The sequence below is a fragment of the Vanellus vanellus genome (genome assembly GCF_965231255.1).
Source record: "Vanellus vanellus genome assembly, chromosome: 6".
Lineage (NCBI taxonomy): Eukaryota > Metazoa > Chordata > Aves > Charadriiformes > Charadriidae > Vanellus > Vanellus vanellus.
Window position 1 is genome coordinate 27970274 of NC_138911.1, and position 23794 is coordinate 27994067.

General features: G+C 43.0%; 1 protein-coding gene across 2 annotated transcripts; it reads right to left on the bottom strand.

Annotated features, from left to right (window-relative positions):
- On the bottom strand, positions 1–23671 carry ATG13 (autophagy related 13). Of its 2 annotated transcripts, XM_082485271.1 has the most exons (18): positions 23263–23671; positions 17585–17666; positions 17286–17366; positions 16519–16638; positions 15997–16043; positions 15308–15448; positions 14196–14236; positions 13556–13652; positions 13103–13201; positions 12266–12356; positions 9764–9862; positions 8000–8110; positions 7085–7218; positions 5772–5889; positions 4951–5028; positions 4528–4644; positions 3946–4074; positions 1–3155 (listed from the first exon to the last, which is right to left on the bottom strand). In XM_082485271.1, exons 2-18 carry the CDS (start codon positions 17651–17653, stop codon positions 3078–3080), a joined length of 1650 nt encoding a protein of 549 aa, XP_082341397.1. In that variant the 5' UTR covers positions 17654–17666; positions 23263–23671; the 3' UTR covers positions 1–3077. The 2 variants fall into 2 exon arrangements, with proteins under 2 accessions (XP_082341397.1, XP_082341398.1); XM_082485272.1 differs by lacking the exons at positions 8000–8110; positions 9764–9862.
- Positions 23672–23794: the final 123 nt, after the last annotated feature.

Consider the following 23794-nt stretch of genomic DNA (forward strand, 5'->3'; position numbering starts at 1 on the left):
AGAAAGACTGAGAGGTTGGGACTGTCCCAGACCTGTCAGTACATGCAGAGAAAAGCACAAAACAGAGCATTGCTTACATAAAAGTTTTATTGGAAATTCTTTGAACACTTAAAGTACATTGGAGACTATTTCCAAAACAATACAATTTAGGAGCCTTCCCCTTCACCCAAAGTATCTGTAAATCAGCAGCTACATACATACTGTCCTTAATATAGAATCGAGCAGACAGCTGCTTAAATAAACAGCCTTCATAACACAACCTGTGGCAGGCCACAGCAGCAGCTAGATCTTAACTGAAGCTGAGCATTTGTGCAGTGGTCAGGGAACTCAAAGCCTAGATGTAGCAACTACGTGTTGAAACTGAGGAATGTCCAGAAAAGAGGCACATAACTCAGCCCTAGAGAATCTCTTTATTGCTATGGCCATCCAGCTCAACACTAGCAGCTTATATAGGCAAATTTCCAGCCTTTTGAAGTAGAAAAACAAATGTGCCACGCTGACATTCTGCCTTATGAGATGTGAGGGCTGTAGCCATGTTAGGAACTGCATCAACAAATGAGCACAAGTACGTGGCTCGGGGGACCTTCTGGACAGGATTAGCAAGAAGGGTATGCTTTCTGCCAGCTCCACAGCTTGTCAGTGTGAGAAGAGGATAGCAGTAGCACTGGCTAGATGAAGTTCAACCTAGTCTGTTCTCCACGTATACAGTGTGAACTAGGACTTTACCCCATCTCTGCTGCTTTGCAGCCCAGATGATTGCATCACTTTCCCAAGCACAGCCTGTACGTTGAGTGAAAGGTGACAGGAACCACCTGTCTGTGAGCTACTTCCTACAAGGTGGCAGAGACCAACTTCCTGAGCAGAGGTGAGAGCCAGCTGATCTATTCATTCCTTGTGTTCCTGCACCCTTCTGTGACCCTCTCCACCTGTAAAACAAGGTGGTTCTGGCTGTGGGGATCAAATATTTGTTAAAGCCCATATAACTTAAGCCCTCTTGTAATCCATTTATCTTGGAAGCTTTCTTAAATGTTTGTACATCTTATTTTGCAAGGGCTAAGCAATTTCTGTGTGAGGTTGCTGAAAAGTTGAATTGGTTGAATAAGCTAAAAAGATTCTGGTAGGTAGCTTTCCTTCAATAAAGCTCTTACCTAGAGTTTTAGAGCTCATGTGGCCTCCCACCAAACACATCACTCAACAAAAAAGCTGGTAAAGTTCAAAGCATTGCGTTGCTCTGACCTTACAATAAGCTCTATTCTGAACTTGGTTCCTTGCTCTAGCAGTGGCACAGAAATAGTGTTCTAGAGAGGAGATGGGGTTCCCCCGTCAGCTGCTAGCAATCTCCTTCAACTGAGAATGCAGCTAAGTTGAAGAAGCTGCCACATTGCACTAACTAGAAGTCTGGTTACTCAGCCACTCTAAGGAAATCAAGATGGTTCTCCAGTACTGAAGCAACACAACCCCACTTCTGGAGAAAGAAAGAAAGAAAGAAAAGTGGTTTAGGACAGTAAGGGGTCTTGCAGTTACACATAGGAGGAGGAGAGAGAACCACAAGAAGACCTACCTTATCTAAGTTTCTGTTTAGTGTCACTGTTTCTCCTCCCATCCTGACATCAGGCAAAAGACACGCAACAGCCAAATCAACCATAGAGCACTGCCGGCCAGTCACACTGTTGATAGCCAGATCATTAAAAAAATAAAATTTCAGCTAATCAAAAGCCAGCTGATTAAAAAGTACCATAAGCTCCCCAAAAAAATGTGCTTCTTTAAAGAAGCTGCCTTCTGAATGGTGGAAGAACACTGCAAATTCATCCATGCCTATCAGAATACAGCTTTTTACCAAGTCCCTGCCACTCCACTACACCGATGTGTGCATTTCATTCTATCAGTGGCCCTTGACTGGCTGTAATGGACACACAGTCCCCAAAACTGAGTATTATATTAGAATAATCAAGTCTGTCTTAGAAAATAAATATCTTGGATATCTTCCTGCAAAGAGAGACCAGTCTTACTGGCCAGGGTTCCATGGCACACTTGCTGTCCGCAGTGATCCAGGGCAGAATGACCCGCACTACTACATGAAAACAGAACATCTTTTAAATATAGGTTTCTTTAAAAGCAATAAATATTTCTTGATTCTTAAGATCATCTATTAACCATAAAGCAAAGGTTTGCACGGGTTAGAGGAAAGAATCTTGGACTAAGACTCCTAGTTACATAACCCTAAAGAAATAGGATTCCTAGTATTTACAGTTACATTTCAAAAGCAGAGATTATGAATTCAGCATCATCACAGCTGCTACGTGCAGGCTTGCCAACAGTCAACACTGGTAAACTCAGCATGGCCAAGTATCTGTACACTCAGGAAGGAAGTGTCGAAAGCACTTCTGTGGTTTCATTCCTGCTTATCAGCCAGCATAACAGAAGGCCTCACACAAAACGACTGTAGAGACCCAGCTCCTTAGAAGCAGGAAAACAAAGATAACTTGTATTACACAGGTCCCAAAGCTGACGTCTCTCCCTGGGCTCCAGGCACTCACACTGAAGTCAGGATGAAATGCCCCATTCTGTGGAATGGATGTCCCGGACTTAAAACTGTTGAATCTGCTGAACTCACAGACCTTGGAAATGAGCCAAAGCTTTCTATGCTCTAACAGGATCAGAGACTGTAGGAAAAAGTCTGTTAGCAAGAGCTATACCTAGGCAACTTACACCATAGGACCTCTGGAGGAAGCATATGGCAGCTTTTCACAAAGCTCCTCCACACAGAACAGAGACTGAAGAGAAAATAAATTTCATACGTTGGAGTTTGACTTTCTGTGTCCCCACTGAAGTCTTAAATTCAAAACTGACTGTGAGCAGGAAAAGGAGTCCAGAACTATGCAGTGGTGTAGTTGAGGAAAATCAGCAGATGAGCTGTGTCTGCTGTTGAAGAGAGCAATCAAGGAAAGCTCACTTGATGGAAGGAACTAGTCAAAGTGAGACAAAAGGCAGAGCAGGGGCGGTAAGATACTTGTTGACGTCATTCTCCAGGATGCCTCGAGGAGGAAGAACTGCTGCAGCAAAACTGGAAAACGGCTTCACTGCAAGGTTTCCACAAAGGCATCAAACTCTTTGACATTTTTCTCATGGACTGCCAGCTTCTCTGGTAATGAGTCCTGGAAGGGCAAAGAAGGGTGTAGATCAGAGCCCATTCACAGCAGATGAAAGGAAGCTTTAAACACATGCTCGAAGGCAGAAATTCTGTTTCTGAGTCATGCAACCCCTCTCCACTGCTCTGGGCTCCGCTTCCCACATGCACAAAACCAGGAGTCCTCTAGCAGCGTCCAGCTAGTGACCCTGAGAAGGGCACTCTGCCCAGAGCATGTTTGTTCTGCAGGAACAGTAGGTGCACTGGGGCCTCACCTTGTGCAATTCCCACCACCAGCTGCAGCACAATAACCTGCTCATGTCACTGCCTTCATCAAGCCACTTGAAACTCTTAGCCTTTTGTATTTATTTTCCCCACAGCGTGTTACAATTCCTGAGAGCCCAATACTGTGCTCACCCAGACATGACTTTCACCAGCCATGCCAGGATTTTACCTCTGCTAAGGCTGCACGATCAGGCCTAATTTGCCACTAAGTTTGACACACCGGAGGTAGGATTAGTTTTGGGGGTTTGAATGACAGCCACAGCAAGCACATGGCAGCAGCTTTCCACTTGAAGATAAACACACCAGTTCCAGAGGCTCAGGAGTGCCACAAACAAATTTGTACTTTTCTGGAACATATTAATGAGGAACTAGATGGACCTTTAAAGGTTTGGACTAGATGACCTTTAAAGGTCCCTTCTCAACCCAAACTATTCTATGATTCTATGAAGATACGACTCTTTTAAACCTAGGAATAGGGAGAGCATTATAAAGAACATATGATTCCCACAAACAGAAATTTCAGGGTTCCATACCAAATCCTCTGCCATGGACTGCGCTCCAATGTCAATGGAGAGGCTGCTGAGTTGAGGGGGGTTCTGAAACTCACGGTAAAATGTCCCCAGGTCCATTGGAAGAATGTCATCTTTTGAAAATGCTGGTTTCTAGAATCAAGGATGCTGCTGTTAATTCCCATTCAGAGACACTGGCTCTCCTTTTGCCATGATCTCAGGTAAAGTCATTAGCTGCTATCAGTAAACACCTTGGCATTACAACTGTTGCTGCAATAATGCATATTAAATGACTGAAGAGCAGCCAAGATCTGTGCTTGCCTGAGCACTTGGAAGAGAGTATTTCTGTAGAATCAGGCTGCTACAGGCATTAGAGAGAGGACACCAAGCCCAGGTGTTGGTAGAGAACTGAAAGTATTTAATTTGTAGCTGTTGGTTCTGAGTATCAGTGTCTTTGCAGTTTTGAGACCGTCAAGCTGGAATTGTGAATTGTGAGTCTTTTCCATCCCCACTGAAACCTACTCTTACATAACTTGCCATTGTACTGGCACCTGGAGCCCATCTAAGAGGCAGGTGTTATGTGAGAGCACTGACGAGGGTACTTACAAAGTCAATCATAACAAAGTCATCGTGGGTGTTCCCTGTGCTGCTGCCACTGGAGCCCTCTGAGTGTAAGCTGCCTTGTAGAGGAGATTCAGTTTCTGGGGAGTCAGGAGGATTGACCTGCCCAGGAAATCAAAGATGGTGAGTACTGATCTTACGATCACATCTGTCTGTGTATTTTGACAGCGTGGGGGGAGTTAGGAGGTTGGACAATAAGCACATGCTACAGCAGGGGCAGCAAACATGTACTGTTATTTGCATATCTAGAGAGGCCAAGACTCAACACTGGAGATTTCTTGAAACCAAACAAATCTGAATAACTAGTTCTTTGCTCAAAAAACAAAGTGTATTCAAGGTAGGGAATAGCATGGATGTTGTATAAGGGATGCTGAGAAGGCACACATTATACCTCTGGAAGAGGCTTACCATGGGGTCGTTATCTTCCAGCTCAACATTCTTGGGAGCAAACATGGCAAAAGGAATGTCTAAGTTGGCCATGGTCACCTGAGGAGATTCAGCAAACAGAATTTCACTAAGATGCTCTGCTTACCCAGCACAGAAAAGGATACTGAAAGTCTTTGTCAGGCCTGCTAAAAATTGCCCCAGATCATGTCAGCAGTTAAGCAGGAGGCTGACAACCTCACTTAAAAGGCATAAAATAGATTGTACGCAGCTGACCTAATGCAGATACGCACCCTGAGGTAGGACTGCTTATATGCATGTTGTATAATACAGGAAAGGATTAACTAACTGCTACAAATTCAAACAATTCCCCTTCATTCATCCAAAAGGCCTAGAAGAGGGCTTAAAAAACTTATTTTAAGAGCAGCCCTAGATGCTGGGCAGATCTCTAAGCTGCCCTAGCTGAGCTTAAATACTTGCTTACTTGTGATTAACTGGCCTAGTGCACGTCCCTTCAAGGAAGGGAGGCTTGCTACCAGCTTCCCCAGTTTATGAACCTGTGGTAGCTGCAGATCATTGTGAGACCCAAGTAGTGTATCAAGTCTTCCATACCCAAATAGGGTGTTGGCAAAGCGGGGCAAATTCAACGGCTGTCACATCCCAAAAGGATTTTATGAAAAATATCCCTGTGATGAGACTCTGTAGGGAAACGTAGGAGGCAAGAATATGCATGCTTGGTCTCCAGGGTTGCCCTGGCATTGGGGTGTTTTTTGCTCCTCTTTGTAGGAACAGAGGGGAGAAGCAAGGTATTATGGTACTCTCTGAGAAGATCTACTGCTAGTTACCTGGTTAATGGGTTTGTTGACAAAAGCTCCCACCTTCCGGATAAAGATGGTCTCTAAAAGGTCATGTGGGGAGCCACACTTCCCTTCACTGCTGTTTGATACTGTTTCTGTGTCCTCGCTGGGGGAGGAAAATAGGCTAATTAGTGACTCATGGCACAAACAATATAGACAAATCACATGCTTTACAAGACCACTTCATTTTACTGGGTTTAATCCTAGCATTGGAAGAAGGACAACAGAAATCTCTCTCCTTGTACCACACCTTTCTCCTCAGTCATGATTACAAAAGGGGAGAGGGACACTTGTGGAATCAGATTTCTGTTTAAAGCTGGAAGAAAACTAGTTGATGAAAAGTTGCTGCCAACTGAAACAGGCTTTTCTTTTTGGAGATGGACTTTTAACTTCAGAATGCAGACGTTCACAGCACTTCCTGTTCACGACTATTATTTTTTCAGTAACAGATCTGTCAGGAGGTGAGGGCAAGAACCACAATTCTGTCTGTCGCTCAGGTTACAAAGGCAGCAGTGTAATACATCACAACAGCCACTGCCAGTACGATTAATTCACTGCATGGCTAGTAGTAATTTCTATGACCTGTTTTATTCCTACCTCGGGTATTCAGAACTTTAAAGCAAAAGAAATGGTTGAGTCTTCTGGCAATAGGACTACTTAGATAGCATACCCAGGAAAGTACTGGTGCAACTGCGAGTTTTGGTTTCCTCATAGCAAAATCTCTGCTTAAGATACTTGACTCAGAACTGTGTGACCCCAAGAGTGACTTCACAAGAAATAAATATGGTGACCAGAAAAAGAAAACCAAACCAAAACCCCCCCAGAGATTTAATTAGCTGAGAAGGAGGTGATTTAAGACAGTTTGAGGTTGCATTGTTTCCTTTCAAGTAACTTTGTGCCTAAAGATTCTTAATAAAATAGCGAACAGATTTGCAGTAACTACAACTGTTTTCGGTAACAATTCACATTAAGTCTCTGGAGAATTTAAGACTGATTTGTGAACTTACTTCATTTTGTTGTTTTACAATTAGCAAAAACAGTAGAGAGACTAAAAAAAGATAAAATTGATAATAAAGTTGACAGAAGCTGCAAGGATGTTACAGTGACTAGCAGGTAGATGGGTGAAGGTCATTGGAGAAAGGCTGAAAAAGCCCCCATCTGAGAAAGCTGCTAGTTGGTTTTGGGGATGGAAAGACAGTAGTTATGCTACAAATAATAGCTAAAAAGGGTAAAACACAGTTTTATCTTAACAGGATTATAAATGGCCTAGACAAGCGGTGGATGATCTAAAACCAACCTACCTACTAGAAGGAGTAGCTGCTGAGTAGTGGACTCCATCCAGTGGGGTGCACATCCTCTCTTGGTCAGCTTGAGTGCCATGTGCTGGCTGGCTAGGAATCGGGGGAACTCCCCCCTCTTTGCCTGGACCAATCAACTGAGATGGAGAGGAATGGTCAAGTTGGAGATCTCAAAATCAGGCCAACACCACAGTGCAATACAGAGCAGATCACATCATTCTGAGACTAGTTGTGGGGGTTTTGGCATATGATTGGGCTCTAGCCATGCATAAAGCAGAGAGAGGTATCAAGCAGGTGATCACCACAATACAAACTTTTTTTTTTTTTTTTAATTCCCTTCCTACTCCACTCCTCTCCACTTCAGGCTTGTTTTACACTGCAGAGCTCTCTGGCCATAGGTCCTCTGCTTCATGGAGAGTGGGGGGAATCATACCCTCTTTGCTACCATCACTGTGTCAGCAAAACTCTGGTGTAGAAGCAACATCACAGGCAGAAAAAACTTGTGTCAACTTAGCTTAATTTGTCTGATAAATGGATGCAAATATGCAATATGGACTGTCAGTGTATCCTATGTCTACGCTACAGTGCTGTGTTTCGGCAGCTATAGGGGCAGCCGCTCCGTAAGGCAGCCAAAGTTTGGAATCGGTGACATGCTGGTGCAGGCAAACAGCTCTGGTGCCTGCTCTCTTGGCATAGTTTCTCCACATGATCCCTACTCTACCCCAAAGTCAAGGATGCTGAGGAGCCAATTTCCAGCTCCTGTGCCAGTTGTGCTTTCTCTATATTTACCCTACATTGTTTTCATTCCTGAAAGACAGGATACCAATGCATGCACTAGTTTCAAGGCCTCTGTCACATGTACAGGTGACACGTAATGGTTGCAATACCAGCCACGCTTGTTCTACCCTCTACAAGTACCTGGTGAGGGTGTGCAGCGTTCAAGCCACCAGCAAAGAGTACAGGATACCCCATGTCAGCTGATCCAACTCCCAGGGCAGCAGGCTGATAGGAAAGACGAGAGCTGGAAAGCTAAGAAAGAAGAGAAAAAAACAAGAGGGGCAAAGGGATAGGAGAGAGGAAGGGGAATGCCCCACAGTCTGAATAATCATCAGTCACTGAAGAAGGAACAGGAAAAGTCAGAGGCATTTCAGGCTGGCAGAAGGATGCTAGATTTTCATTCTAGAAAGTTCTTATTGTAGGGGACTGAGTCTGGGCCTTGACAAGAAAACATGACTGGTTTCCTACGTGCATAGGGGAAGGCTGTTCAAGGCATGACTGACATCCAGTCACAGGGAAGCTCTGCTCTACAGGCCTGTTTCACATACTGGAAAAACATGAATGCCATCATCAAGTTATTAAAGAGCTAATATTTAATATTTTCCCCCAAAGCAACTGATTATCAACTGTTTGAACCCATTCCCATTGCATGTTAAAATAGGTGACCTTCAGGGCCTGTTCAAATACCTTCAGCCAAAGAATACAGAGTCCCATAAATATGCTAGGTAAAGAGAACTAGGAAGCTAACCCTTATGAGATTGCTTTAGGAATGAAGTGCTGGAAGCAGCAGAGCCCGGGAGAAGTTCCCTAGACACCCTAAGTAGAAATCTAGCTGGTTGGATTAAACAAAACCTTCCTGTTGTGTCTTGCTTGACCTCAAGAGGAACACTTCTTTCAGAGGTCTGCCTGTCATAATCCAGCAGCACCAACGCTGATGTAGTTCACAGGGGTCTGAATGATCAACAGCACTTGTGTTCACATGAGGCTAGTTGAGCTGAACAGAACAATCTCTTCTTAGAGAAAAGCAGGCATAATATTGTCACATGTTTTGCTCCTAGAGGTATCCAGCCAGCGTGACTCTTTTTGAAGAGCTTGTATTGCATTCAAGATTACTTTACACTCATCTTCCTGTAGAAGGCCCTTAAGGATTCCTAGGGACTGTTGCCACTATTACCTCTGTTTAAGAAATCTTCAGTATCTACAGCCACGCTTCGCCACTCTTTAACCATTTTTCTAAGTCCTGTTTTACAGTCATTGCTAGCATTAGAACTGTAAACCTTTTAACTGCACACTACTTCGTTCTCCACCTGCCTTTAAAAATCCTCTGGCAATTCTGTGGTAGCTAAGTGTTCCTATTTTTTTAAATATTTCTCTGTCCTCTGTTGTAAGAGACTTGCATAAACATGAGGAATGTGACTTTAGACAGACCTGCAAGATGTGAACAAAGAACAATAATTCAGGTCTTTATAAGGTGTCACTTGTAGCCAGGAAGACAGATGAAGTGAGATTTTTTTTTTTAAAAAAAATTTTTTCCATCCTCCTTCAAATTCCTCCTCTGCTTTAACCCAGGAAAAGTTTTAACTAATGACTGTGCAGATTCTAGGGTCTCTGGCTGTTAAGAGAAAACACTCAGCACTGTGCCTTACTACTTGTGTCTTTCATGAACAATTAATCCTTGCAACAGCTGTTGTTTATTCAGGGGTGCTTGTCCTGTCTTTAGGAGACCTTCATCTGCAAAGGCATTTAAGCAGCCTGTCTCAATAATGTGCCTGGCCCATTTTGGGTTCACCAGCCTTTCCCATGCACAACAAACATTCCACATTGTCAAATTTGTACTTTCCTGTATTTGTCTGTCATACCAGAACTATATCTGGCCATGTATAGCATATTCTGTTGATGACTCACATGATGTGAAAAGGCCAGTCCCATCACTGGGACCTTCAAGGTGTCCGTCACCACAGGAGGAGGGGTCTGAAAGTGTGCTTTTGTGACAGTAAAAACACACTGTGCACAGACACAGACACACAGAGGAAACAAGGAAAAGAGAGAGAGTGAGAGAGGGGAGAGAGAGAGAGAAAGAGAGAGAGAAGGACTTCAGAGGAGAACTATAAAGAGTTGGATGAACTGAATGCTAGTGAAGAGGTTTTGGCTGCATCAGCCACACCTATACATAAAGCAGAAGTCTCAGTATTACCAGAAGCACGTTCATTTTGTAGAACTGACTGTTTTCCAATCTCGGTGAACTATTCATCACAGGTAGTATTTTGGGCTCCAGTGAACACTGACAGAAAGTAACTGCCAGAGACTCTGTTCCACAGCTAATTACAATTAGTACCAGCCAATTAGCAAGGAGAAGGCTGAGTGGATACCAGAAAAAGCCAAGAGTAATTTTTTTTTTTTTCCAGAATGTACAAATGCAGTCCTAATCTTCCAGTATTCTGAAGCATCATATCTTGGCAGGTCTGCGCTGCACCCTTAGAATAAAGGGGACCCAGACTAATGTACAATTCAAACACATTGATATGAAGAGAGAACTCCTTCAAGAGGAGTGATGCTCCAGAAAAAACACTGTGTCACAGAGGGTACTAATGCAACAAGGGCAATCCAAACCTCGTTCAGTCCCGTACCTTCTCCCAGTCATTTTCCTACCAACAGTTTTCAGTTTTATGAAAACTTAATTTCTGGGCATTACCCATGGCCAGACTTTCTCCTGAATTTTGGGCTACTCCACAACACACGCAGACATGCTGTGCAAGCTTCATAGGGGAGAAGGTAACACCTATTTCCTTATATCATGTAGGCTAGGCCTCATTTCTACTGGGAAGGCGGGCAGAGATTTGGACAATTTGCCTGCAGAACCCCACATTTCCCAGTATTTTCCTACACATTAAGTTGTATATAGAAAGCTGGAGAAAGAAATTAGCTTTTTCTTCTCCCTCTAATTTACTTCAGAGACCACTCTGCCAAGACAGCCTTACAATTCTAACTGTGGTAACAAAGACTGGCAGTTGCTTTATAAATAAGTGCACAGCATATGGCAACTATGAGCCACAGGAAAAGCAAGAGCGTAGGCTCATACTTAATGTGAATCCTCAAGGTTCATCTGGTTTCATAAAGCTTTTCCCCTCAATGACAGCAAAGCTTCATGTCCTTTGGGGAAATGTCAACTTCAGTGTATTTACATACACTGTCGCTGTTAAGTAACACTGGTGTGAGCAAGCCAGTGGAATTCTCCTTAGAAACCCTTTTGCATTTAACCAGTTTTGTGAAAATGCAGGACACAACTCAGCCACAAACTCATCTCCTGAGCTGTGTACCGCAGAATAAGAAAAGCTTTATTCCATCAGACTTACCATGAGTGCTGGCCGATTAGTTCAACATTGCCTGATGCCCTGTTACCCAAAATCTACTTGGCACAAAAATTCTTCCTAAGAAAAGCTCATTTCTAGCTCATTCATACAGTAGAATACATTCTGCTAAACCAGTCATACTAATTCCTCTGAAGCAGTAGAAAGACCCATAGCAAATTCTTTCAGTTTGTATCAGCACTCCAATTCATTCTATGTTTTACATCCACAGCAGAATAGATTTAGAGTCTTTAGATTGTGTTTAAAGTTCAGTAGAGCCATCTGCTTGGCTGGACAACAAGGCAGGACATTCTTGAGTATTTAAAGCTATAGAAAAATAGCAAATCTGGCCAAGTCTTCAAAATATAGAACTGTGGAGTCAGATATATAAAGACAGTAAAAGAAGGAGGAATTGGAGTTTCTGGTTTTTGAAATTCAGAAGGAAACCATTATCTATTTATTTTAAAATTGAGACTTAAATGAAATTTGCATGGGTAGGTGGAAGCACAGAGTATTAAGTCCCTAGTTCAACAGTATGACCCAATTTGTTTGCTGATACTTATTCCTGCTGCCCCAGCTAGTTTTAGATGCCCCAACAAATACAGCTTTTGTCTTTTTCCTGCTTTTCTGTTCTGCAATGCAGAAAATATGACTGTGCCATAAGCATTTTCCTGATATTTCAGTGCTTCTTTCTTGATGTCAGTCTGTTACCTCTACTTATGCTGCCTGGCATTAGTCTCTTGAATTCCTCTTCCTGTGGTATTGGTATGTGAATGTGTAAGCACACTGCTATCCTCTTCAAGCACATCTCAGCCCAGCTACAGGAGTAAGTTATTTTAATCTTTCTCAGAAATTCAGTCTTTCTAGTCCCCTAGCATTTGCTTGAAATTAGCATCTAACTAGGTTTTACTCAGAGTGTAATGATATAAATGACACACACATTTAATTTTAATTGGCAGCAGGAGGCTGCCTGTTTGCACTGTAGTTGATGTAGGAGTGTGCACACTACCGTAACAGTGATTGTTCTATCTAGAAGTAAAAAGAGCCTGGTTTCTTTTACCTGAGATGGAGGAGAGGTGGAAAAAGATGTGGTACACACTTCTTGGGAATCTTCTACTGAGGGGTATATTGCACCATTGTCCTCACCAGCTCTAAAGTAGCAAGAAAAGAAAAGCTTCATTACTGGAAGTGTTCCTTAAAACAAACAAATAGTAAAACACACTGGGTCAAGCACTGCAGGGAAGTTGAGAGTATTTGGGTGGAGTTGAAAGGAGAATTATGAAGGGCTCATAATCTACCTGGCAGAATTGAGGAAAACGGGGTATGGAAACTTTAATTTTCCCCAGACGCTCCTCTTCTACCTCCAAATAGAAACACTTCCCTCTGTGTATTTTTAACTAAAGGTTTTGTTATACCAGCTAATGCTACTGGCTTTGGTGTTTATAGAACCATTGTCAAACAATACCACTGGTCCCAATCTGAGTGCCCTCACATGCATTTTAGGGAAGACAAAACTCCTGTCTACAACGAGAAATTCAACTCTCATCTTTCCCCAGTGGAAATGCCTGGAGATACATGCCTCTGGACATGTAGTTCTACAGAAGGATTAACTGTTACACTTTCAAATTCCCAAAGGCAGCCAAGGTTAAACATCCTTTGTGTCCAAGTGCTTCTGTAAGGAATTTGGGAAAACACTGAGGCTTGCTACACTCAGACTTCTAGATATGAGGAGAAAAATATCACCCTTCCTCATATACGCTCAACCATGCCAATATGATTGACACTAATCCTCCAGTCTTCCTTCCCATGCAGTTAGCAGGTAGTGGAAAAGGCTCTGTATTTGGGCATAATTGCTGCCTCCACCATGGACCGTGACTTCAGCTCAGTATTTCCTCACCTGTAATTGCAGGGATGCATGGGCGAAGAGCTGGGATAGGGACGGTCCACAAAATGATCAATGATAATCCCCATGATAGGAGGGGTCCTCTCAAACTGCCTGCAAGGCAACAAGCAATGGTGTTATTGGTAAGGCTGCTTTTACTCTCTACTCTCATCCCAATTCATGGCACCCTCACAGAAAACACTTGTGTCTCTTAATGGGACCAGAGCATCTTTACAATTCAGCCCTGCAACTCCAAGCATGCATCAACAATTTGGAGTTCTAGAGTCTGGCTCAGGGCTACCCAAATACTCCCCTTTCTGCAAGACTTAAGCGTGAGAGAGTCTTCTTCATGAAGGAGAATCTCAGCAGGAAAGGATAAGCAGAAGGGAAAGATTTAGGGGCTCATAATATGATGGTTTAATAGTACATTATTGTAAAACAGTTTCTGGCATGATCACATTTTCTCACCTGGTTGACATGAAAGCGAGGTTGATTCTGTAGGCACAAGACAAAGTGATGGTGCCCACTGGGGTACCCACTGTCCCAACACGGACTGTCTGGAAACCTGTAAGGTTAAGGAACTATTATCAGTTTCACTGATTATTTATGTTCCATACTGCCCTATTCTGAGGTTACATTATCTTATTTCTATAGCGTTTCCCATTATCATTTTCAATCTGAACTCCAAGCACACGTATAGACCCCATAACAAAACAGCAGCACTAGGCTGCCTTTCTGGTAGGCTTCATCTACAAGACTTCTGATACTGCTTCCTATCTTGGTCTAAAATACTGCTCTGAAGTGCTTCTTGTTCCTGAGTAGATCATGATCTCCTTTACCAGTCCTGCCCCTTATCAGCATATCTCCATATTCTTACTTCATTTCCTGATCACTAGAGTAAAAATGGTAATCACTCTAGATTTTTTTCAAAGTACCACCATGATATCTGTCACCTTATGACAAGACCTTATGACTGATAGATCCAGATACAAAGCATGTGTAAAACCGCAGGGTTAATTTTCCTTGTGGCACTTAGGAATAGTAACAAAAGGCTCGCCAGTTATGGAAAACAGTTCTGCTCTAGTTTGTGTGCGTTGCCTAACCATACCTTCTCCCAAGCCACTCAGTTGCACTTCACCAAAATATATTCTGCAGGAAAAGGAAAAATAAAAGGTATTAGGTCCAGTGGAGACATAATGCTATACATATCCTTATTCCTTATTTAATTCTATGAATTGAAAGATTGGAACCACTTTTCCTCTTTAGAAAAAAAAACAAACAGAAATTAGTGGCTAGAATGTCCATTTCAAAAATCCTTCCAGGTACTTCAGAGAAAGACATGTCACTTAAAAAGGAAAAGAAAATGGTAGTATAATCGGAAACTTCTTAAAGTTTTTTTAAGTCTCTGTGGCAAGTCTACAGTTCAGAGCAAAAATGTGAACTGATATAATCTTCACAGAAAGGTCTGAGCCAAAAAGCTGATACTTAGCACACAACAAAAAAGAGTAACTGTGCTGTAAAGAGAGACCTGCTCTTATGTATATACCAAACCAGCAATGGAAGCAAAAGTGAAGAAATGGCTAGGATTTCTTTTAAAGTTCTCACTTTATGATATAAAATATCAATTTGATAACAAATTTGAGATTTAGAATCACCTAAATTAGCAATGCAAACATGTCAAAGACTTTTCTGGAAGGTGATAACCACGAACCACTAGGCAGTCAGATCTCACAGGCTAAACAGAGTTGAACTCAGTATTTGGAAAAGTAAACTCCAAGAACTACAGGAAGTGGAGCTGAGGATGCATTTTTAAAATGGAACAGCAGGAGAGAATCTGAATCTATACTGCAAATATATGCAACGCAGTTATGTGCAACGTGAACAGGCATTTATCAAATACAGGCCAGACACTGAACAACTGCATGCTAATAAGCAGTTTAACCAGTGCTTGCATGTAGAACTTCTGTGCTCTTCTCAACATGGTAGGCAAACAACAATACTTCATAGCCTGCGCTTACTTTTTCTTTTGAAGGCTCAGATGGAGGCTACAAGGTGATATACAACCCAAAGTTCTCTTCTTTCACTGATCAGTAGTAGTTAAATCCAAATAATTTGGATTTATATCACTCATCCCTTTTTACCACTCCTACAGCTGCACTGTCCAAACCCAGAGTCTCTGCTGTTTGTATTTCAAATAAGGAATTTCATATTGCACTTTACCTGTACAGTATTACGTATTCATGGCCTTGTTTCCTTGAGAGTCTGTAGGCTGGAGTTACCCTGGTTATAGCAAGCAAAGACTTCAGCAGTAGAGACAGCCTGTTGTATACGGTGTACGAAACTTTGATTTCTTTGTCACATCTACAGATCACAAAGGGAAAAATTAGTCTTTTGTTCTCAAGTAAGGGGGTTTGTGGATTTGTTTTTGTTTTTTAAATTGGCCCAGACTTGTTTTGGTTTATGTCAGTTTTATTGCCAAAGTGATAAAATAAAGCCCCAGCGTGGCTGTTACTGACCAACCAGCTAAGAGTCCTACTTCAATCTAGTCACCTGTTGTAGAGGTAATTGCTGAAAAATGCCACGCAGCCTTCTAGTAGATAGAAACATCTTTTCAGTATTAAAAAGATTTGTAGTTACTGAGTATATGAATTCTTGTATCTGAGGAGGCATACTACTTGTAATGGAAGAATGAAGAAGGAATAAATTCGTGGTTTCTTTTCTTGACACCAATATTAAAACAATTTGACTGCTGCACTAGACAAAGAGGGGATTTCCCTCTGAAGTGTCCCAAGCTGCATGGCCAGTATGTGCTGATTCATCACCACGGACTGTGCACACTTCCCCACTTCATCAGCTAAAACAAATGCGTGTACACACACACACACACAGAGTGTGAAGAATGCACTTACTTTTCATTCATTTCTAGACACCAAATTTCCAACTCCATGGAGTCCCCCTGGATCACAGAAAGGACAGAAAACAAAGGTTCATTTCAGAACATAAACTTTTCACGTCTTATTAATGATCAGCTACAGCCACACCTCTCAATGAACATGTTTCTCCTGGCTCCCACTTTCTTGTAATGCAACAACAGAAGAAGGTGCACTGGAAGTCTCACTGCACAACTAGAACACCTGAGGGAATACCTTCCTCAGAATGGCTAAGCTCTTTATGATCTAAGAAACTAAATTTTGCTGCTGTATAATTTGTGTGTTTGGCCTCAGGTATTTGCAGTGAACTGCTTCTGTTAGACAATACATTTATTTTCATTAGTGTACTACTTAACTTCATAAGTGAATATATTTTCACATTGTCTTGGACTACAGGGCAGGAGCTTTTGTAGGTGACTTAAGATTAAAGTAAAAAAAAAAACAACAAAAAACAACAAAACAATCAACAAAACAACTTATCTATTTTGACTCAGTTCTCACCTCTGAGGTTTTGAGAGAAATCTCCACACACATAGACCGTCCAACAGCAGGTAGTTGTCCTGCCAGGGCTTTCTTTGCTTCATGAGTAACTTCTGGTATATCTTTGATTGCTAAATTGAACTGCAGAACGAAAGAGATGATTCTGTTTTTTTATTTCTTTGAAAAGCTGCCTAATGGTACACTGCAGACAGACTCATAGACCCATATATAACATACTAGGTCAGTGTCCACTGAAATATTTATGAAACAAAAAATTCCCAGATGGGCTCAGGCTTTTCATATTTGCAAACATTTCCTTGGCTGCTAATTCAAATGTTTTTCTTGATCCTGCCATAAAAGTGTTGTTCCTTTTCCCTCACTTGGGTTCAATTTTCACGCCCAGAGTACCTTAAGTCTCTTCAATTTTGATAAAACCCATGACTTACAAAGTCCTGAATTGCAGAGTTGCAAACTTCTGACAGAAAAGAACACATCACCCCACCCCCAGATCTTGGAAATGCGCCTTAGCTGGCAGGAGTTGCTGAGAGGTATCATTTCTCTCTCCTCTAATCAGCTCTTAAGAGCCCAGAGTGACATGTTGCATGTCAACAACAAAAAAAAACCCAACCACCAATGAGCATAATTGAATACAGTAGTTATTCTATGAATAGTTATTATAGTCTGCACAAGACTTTAACAACTACATTGTGTTCTCAACACACACACACGCGTGCACACACAGAAATACCCCAATTGTCATGGAGTTAGTTTAAAAACCGTGACTTTACCCAGTCAGAGCCTGTTGGGGAGGATGATGATCGGGTACAGATTTTCTCTCCAAGTCGGGCCTGGACAATTACTTGTACCGTCTGGAATAGAAAGGAAAAGAAACACACTCGTGTTTTGAGCTCAGCAGAGCCCTCAGTTCAGAACCTGAGCTACCCATCAGCTTTTCTTGCTTTGGTCTTTTTGGTCAAAAACAAAAAAACCCAACCCCAAACCCCAACCCCTGTTACTCTCGCCACAGCAAGTATGGCTTTTCTTAAATAAGAAATACGAGTCATTTGCCCACAGGAGCAAAAGTTACCTTTAAAGCAAAAAATTTGATGAACTTGTCCAGATCCTTCCTGTCCTGGGAACTGAGATCAGTGTCCATTGCATATGGCAATCTGAAATACAGCACAGGCATGGGAATTAAATCTTCCTTCAGCTTTCATCTGGACTTCAAGATTTCAAAATATTTTGCCATTAGAGGCTACCTCAAGAGAAATAATAAGCACCAAAGGCCTCTGCCTGTCAAAATCCTAACCGCTAAGAACTTCACAGGGTGGGTGTGAGGTATAAACACATATGAATAGTTTATCTGGTCAGTGCAAAAGATACTAGAAAAGAAACAACAAAGGGGGCTCACATTTAAAACCAGGTAGAAGTTCTCCATTTTTGCTACCTTAATTAAAAAACAAACAAACAAACCAACCCAAAACACCCCAACACCACACTGACTGGATTCTATACTGAGCTATCTATCAGACATGGCAGCCTCTGCTTCAGAAATAATGGATCTTCAGTGATCAGCACTTGCCAAAACCAAGCCAAATTGTTTTCCCGAGTCTGAAATTCTGAAAACAGTATTACAGCAGTATTTCAAAAGATATTGAAATCTATATAATAAACCATTGCTGGAACGGGCTACAATGCTTCTTTACTTCCAACAAATAATACTTGCAGCAAGCCTGTACAGCTACAAATTTACCTACAACCAACTGAAAAGATAGATTTTTGCCAAGGGATAGACCAAAATTCTCTGTTTGGTTCTCTTGAAAGCTCTGACAACAAATACTTAGCTCCCACATTCACACTGCCTTGTTTTTCAAATTACAATTGTTTCTAGCATTACAATGAACTTGCACATTGCATGAAGCGAGGCAGGCCAAGGCACTAATCAGATTTCTGCTACCATCATGTCACATGGCCTGAGATAAATCACAATTTTTCTGTCTCTCAGTTTCTTCATGTGTAAGTTAATAATCATACAGAGACCACGGGGAGGAATGTCTTAATTAGCAGCATTAACTCTACTTTTTGCTCATAAGCCTTCAAAGTATTAATTCACTCTTAATTCCTGTTGCTGTTTTTGTTTTGAGACAGCTAATCAGCCTGAAGCAGCTTGTCAAACATCACGTATTTACGGAACACGCTGCTGCTCATCACAGAAACGTCAGTCTAAGGTCAGTGAGCATGAGCAGCTGCCGTGCACAAGGTTACTCTACTGAGTGTTCAATCTTCAAGCAAAGAGTGAACTTGCAGCAAGGTACACTATTTATACAAATTGAAGCTGAGCAGGGCAAAGGGGCTAATAGCCCTGTTCATGCAGAAAACACCGTATGATCTTTAATGGCTACACACATCCAAAACTTCTATTTAAAATATCTCACTTAATAGCAGTAAATGCCTATTTTAAGTAATGCTTTAGGAGAATCACGCAAGAAGGGCTGCTAGATAAGAGTTTTGCAATTTATAGAGCATTTTATAGAGAAGAGTACTGCTTTCTGAATGACTCAATAAAAAGGAAGCTGGACATCTAATATGGTTGAAAGTTCCTAGGTTACATTCGTACTGCATCTCCTAGTGCCGTACTGTTCTCATTACAAATTATAATTTAATTTGAGAACTAACAACATAAGCAATTCAACATTAGACGCATTATCAAATTATCCTTTGGATATTTTAACCTCCTCATCAAAAGTATTATACTTTCTTTCACTGCCTTTACCTCCACTAGACAGAGATTACAGATCTTTTCTACTGGGGGGGGGGGATGCAAAAGGAAGTCAGCACTTAAAGCACAAGATGTTTAATTGATATAGCACTCTGACTTAAAAAACCAAAACCAAACCCTAAACTTTTAGTATAGACACTTCCCACTACAAAAAAAATAGGTGAGAATGACCTTATATTATTCTTTTGACTTAACTAAGTAAAGCACGGGTTGAGGGGACCCAAGATCTACAACAAAACCTGGCTGATATGCGCAATAAAACACTGCATTAAAAAAATACATCTTTCGTCTTTCTCTCAGTGAAGAGAATGCTGACATTCAAATACCAAGAGAATTTGATATTAGCTTTTAATGTGAAAAGAAATGAAACAGCATTTCTGTGCAACCCCTGGAGAATGATGCAAGGAAGTATATATCCTGATGTTGTAGGAAAGCTGTCAAATAACACACCTACAGTTGCCTTATGGGGCTGGAAAAGAATTCTATTGCAAGACGTTCGGGAACTAATGAAAGGTGTTATGCTCACTGGTCTGTTAGGAAAGGAAGCAAAGCAGATCATCAGCATGGTTTTCTGTCCAGTACAGGAATTAGTTCTAATGATTGTATACCTAAATATCTCTAGAGAGGAGAGAAACAGCCACCAGAGCCATGTCTTAGATTCAGGGTTCAAAGAATGAGAGCTCCACTGTTCTGCCCTGCTGCAGCAGAATTGGGATTCTGCCTGCAAGATCTCAAACTATCTGTAACATTCATGAAACATTTGGAGATTCATACTTTTACCTCCCAAGCTCCCAATGTCAGCAACAGTTGACTTGTCAGCACCTACAGTAGAGCAGAAAGCACTGGGCAAGCTTTCCTGTCAGGAATCTGTAATTTCAGGGGGAAACTTGGACTTTGGAATTCAGCTCCTGACATGTCTGAGGACTGTCATCTGACAACCACCATCTCCTTATTTTTGCAGGATTTTTTTCTCTGGTGATTACCTAAGATCTGCTAAGGATTAGGACACTGTTCACCTCTAGAATCATTCTTAATTAGAGTCAAGACAGGCCTACAATTACAGCAAACGCTTCATTTACAAAAATGCCTCAGTACCCTCAGGTTAGCTGCCACCAGCTGACCTGAACAGGAAGGAAATTCTTTAAACGTAGTTCCACCAAACTCATTCAACTTCTCAGGTCCTGTAGGTTGCAATACCAGCACAGCTCCTTGTTAAGTGCCAGTATCCGGGCATATGCTTAGCTCAAGGAAGATTCTGTCTAATTTTACACTGAATAACAACTAGAATGAAATAACCTTTGGTCCAGCTTAGAAACTCACAGATGACTGATTCCCCCTCAACCAAGTAATCCTTTAAGTAAACTGATATCTCATTGCTTTAGCCTTACGCATAGGCTGTTCACCGGTAAAAACAAGCATCTTGGCCACATGGCTTTTTGCTTTGTCTCCCTCTTCCAGCAACATCCATTTTCATACTATTGCCTTTACTTATATGACTTTGTCTCCACTTTGCTCTGAACAGAAATGTCAGAGACAGATGTTCAAGGAGAACTGCCACATGTGGCTCTTTTGACTCAAGCTTTATTCTTTCCCACAAGGTTATGAGGCAGAGACGACTACTAGGCTTATCCAACAGTTTAATATCTAAGCATCGCACCTTATATACTCTACTGGTATTTCAACTCTACTTCTCTAAGGAGAAGGACACATCAGCGTAAGCTGACGGCAGCCTATTTGCATGATGCAACAAACTGCAAGAGCCCTCCCCTTCATGCCTTGGTACAGCCCAGGGAAACTACAGCTACCAGCACGCCACGCTCCAGTCTGGCAGCCCCAGTCCCGCTGCCTGCCGGTACCTGTAACCTGGGCACACAACTGGTGTGCAGTAACACCTGGGAATACCTGCATTACAGTACCTGCTTCATATGTGGAAATTTAGCATGTATGTCTGTTTGACACTCACTTACATAGGCAGCAGAAGCACCTGACAAATACCAGGCACTACTATTGCTGCTGGGGAAAGTATACAGGCTGCTTCCATCACCTCCCTCCTCTGCAGTTTCACTCTGAGCCATGGCTGCTACAACTTAAAGTCATCGTGCTTTCCTTTCAAACAGATATTTACCGATGCAAAATAATTACTCATGGTTCCTACCCCAGAGTGAAATTAAAAAGAGCAGAGGGAAGAAACAAGAAGGGCTGTCATTGTAAGGAGAGGGCTGCGGACAGCTCTCATCCCAGTTGTACATTCCCTGCTATCTGACTGTGCCTCCTAAACCGGGCTCCTTGTCCCTTTGCAAATACAGGACCCAAATCCGATCTCTGAGGCCGTCCTACGTGAAGCTCCAGAAAAGCCTTGTTGAATCATGCAGGTAAACAAGAAGCACATGGAAGTTTTTGAAGCTTTTAATAGAGTGCCTTTGATAAATGGGCTTTGACTGCCAAGAAAGCTTTCCTAGAACATCCCCGTCAATGACCAAGAAGCTTCACTGCAAGCAGGTATTTTGAGCACGTTAATAAGCAACTATAAAAAGATCTCCATAAAGACAGCACTCTGTTTCAAGGCTGGGCCTACAAGTCAAACTCCAGTATCCCACAATTACTTCAAATTAATCTACATTTTGCCTTCTTAGTAGGTTAGTCAGAAACTTGGGGAGAGGGAGGGAAGAGTTCTAAATTTTAAGGTGTGCCACTCTCATTCTTCAAAGTTTATGAATTTTTTAAGAGAAGACTAGATTCTAGCAGAAAAACTGTTTCACGTAATAGAAATAATCTGATGAAGTCAAAGGCTCTGTAGTTCAGCATATGGTTAAGTTTTGACTGATAAAGAGGCAATTTTTCCTGCTGGTCAGGAAATAGATTTACTTTATAACTGATAAATTACTTCCCAGCTTAGGAAAGATCTTACTGAAGCCTGCACTGCCAGCTCCACTGGCTTAAAAACAAAATTAAGTCATTCCTGTTGACCGGCAATTACATTCTGTACTTCCCTAAGGTCTAAAAATGGTGTCAGTTCAAAGGTCCATCCTCTCATTTTGTTTGTAAGGCCAAAGTATGGAGACTATGAGAGAATCTGCTCCTACATACCCTGTGCTACAACCACCAATATTATCACCATGTCTCAACTTTTGTGTGAATGCATGTTCAGAAAAGTTGAGATTATAAAATACCAAATTAAGCAAAATAAGGTGATCCTATATGATCCTTCCAGACACCTAAATACAGCCTGGCTCATCTGAATGACTTATTTCTTGCCACATGGAGGATTCCACCAGGTCAGACCACTCCTGCAACAATTTGGAGATGCTCTAAACTTCATTTGCATAGCCAACTAATTTTCAGCTAAGGCAGTAATTTACTGGTTTTTCCCCCTTACAATGTGCCTAGTCATGCCACTTTTTTTTTTTTTTTTTTTTTTTTTTTGATTTGTAAGTAGGCAGTTCATAGGCTTAGTCCAAAGTGTCCCTTTTCTACCTGTTCACTGGCATGGAAGGTGTCTCAGCCCCACCGAATTGATGGGAATGACTCTGTTGGTGTCACAGCCCCAGCTCTAACAGGAAAGAAAGATGCCATGATTTGTAAACCCCTGATCTCTCCTAACAGACAGCAAACTCACATGTGACAGGAACACCACGCGATGGACCGTGGGGTCTGGAGTTCTACTATTTCTAGCAGTCTCTGAAGCATTCCGATTTTAAAAGACACCACTTGGAAAGATTTCGGCGGGCCGCATCCTTCCCAGCCTCCACTGACAGCCCCCCGCCGTGAGGAAGGCGCAGCCCTGCGGGGTGGCCGCACCAAACCCCGACTTCAGCCAGCACCGAACCCAAATTAAAACGGAGACACCAAACCGCAGCCGAAGGCTTCAGACCCACGTCCCGATCCCCTCCCCTCCCCTCCAAGAGCCGCCCCCAGGCTCCCGCAGCTCCCACCCCCTGCGCGGCCCTCCTGGGACCCCCCGGCCCGGCTCGGCCCGGCCCCGGTACCTGCGCGGGGGCGGCAAAGCTGGCGGTGCGGCGGCTCATCCCGCGCGGAGGCCCGGCTGCCCGAGGGGGGCCCGCCGCCCCGCTCCCCCGCCGTGCCCCGGCGCCTCCTCAGTGCCCCGCCCGGCCACGGGGAGGGGGAGAGGGGGGTCCCCGCGGCCCCGAGACCGCTCCCGGCGCCTCCAAGCCCCAGGGGCCCCGCGGCCGCCCTGGGGCTCCGGCCAGCGCGCCTCCCCCTCCTCCTCCTCCTCGGTGCCGGGCCCTGCGCCCGGGCCGGCGGGGGTCTCGCTGCCTGTCGGCCGGCTCCGCTGCGGGTGTCAGCGCCTGCGGGGGTGCGGGGCCGGCGGCGGGAGTCGGGCTGTCGCTGCCCTCAGAGCCGCGGCCTGCGCCGTGCCGCCGCCATCGCCGCCGCTGTTTGTTTTCATCCGCTGCGGGCGGGCGGGGGGAGGGAGGGAAGGAAGGAAGGAAGGAGGTGCCTGAGTGTCCGCGGTGGCACTTTCCACACGAAGGCCACCGCTCCCCGCCCACCCGCGCC

What these genes read in the sequence shown, in the direction of transcription:
- ATG13 (XM_082485271.1), bottom strand. Translation starts at nt 17,653, where the DNA reads ATGGACACTGATCTCAGTTCCCAGGACAGGAAGGATCTGGACAAGTTC. An exon ending in CCCCAACAGGCTCTGACTGG is followed by an intron (nt 16,639 to 17,285) that starts GTAAAGTCACGG and finishes TTCGTTCTGCAG; the next exon opens with TTCAATTTAGCAATCAAAGA. An exon ending in TGTCTAGAAATGAATGAAAA is followed by an intron (nt 15,449 to 15,996) that starts GTAAGTGCATTC and finishes TGTGATCTGTAG; the next exon opens with ATGTGACAAAGAAATCAAAG.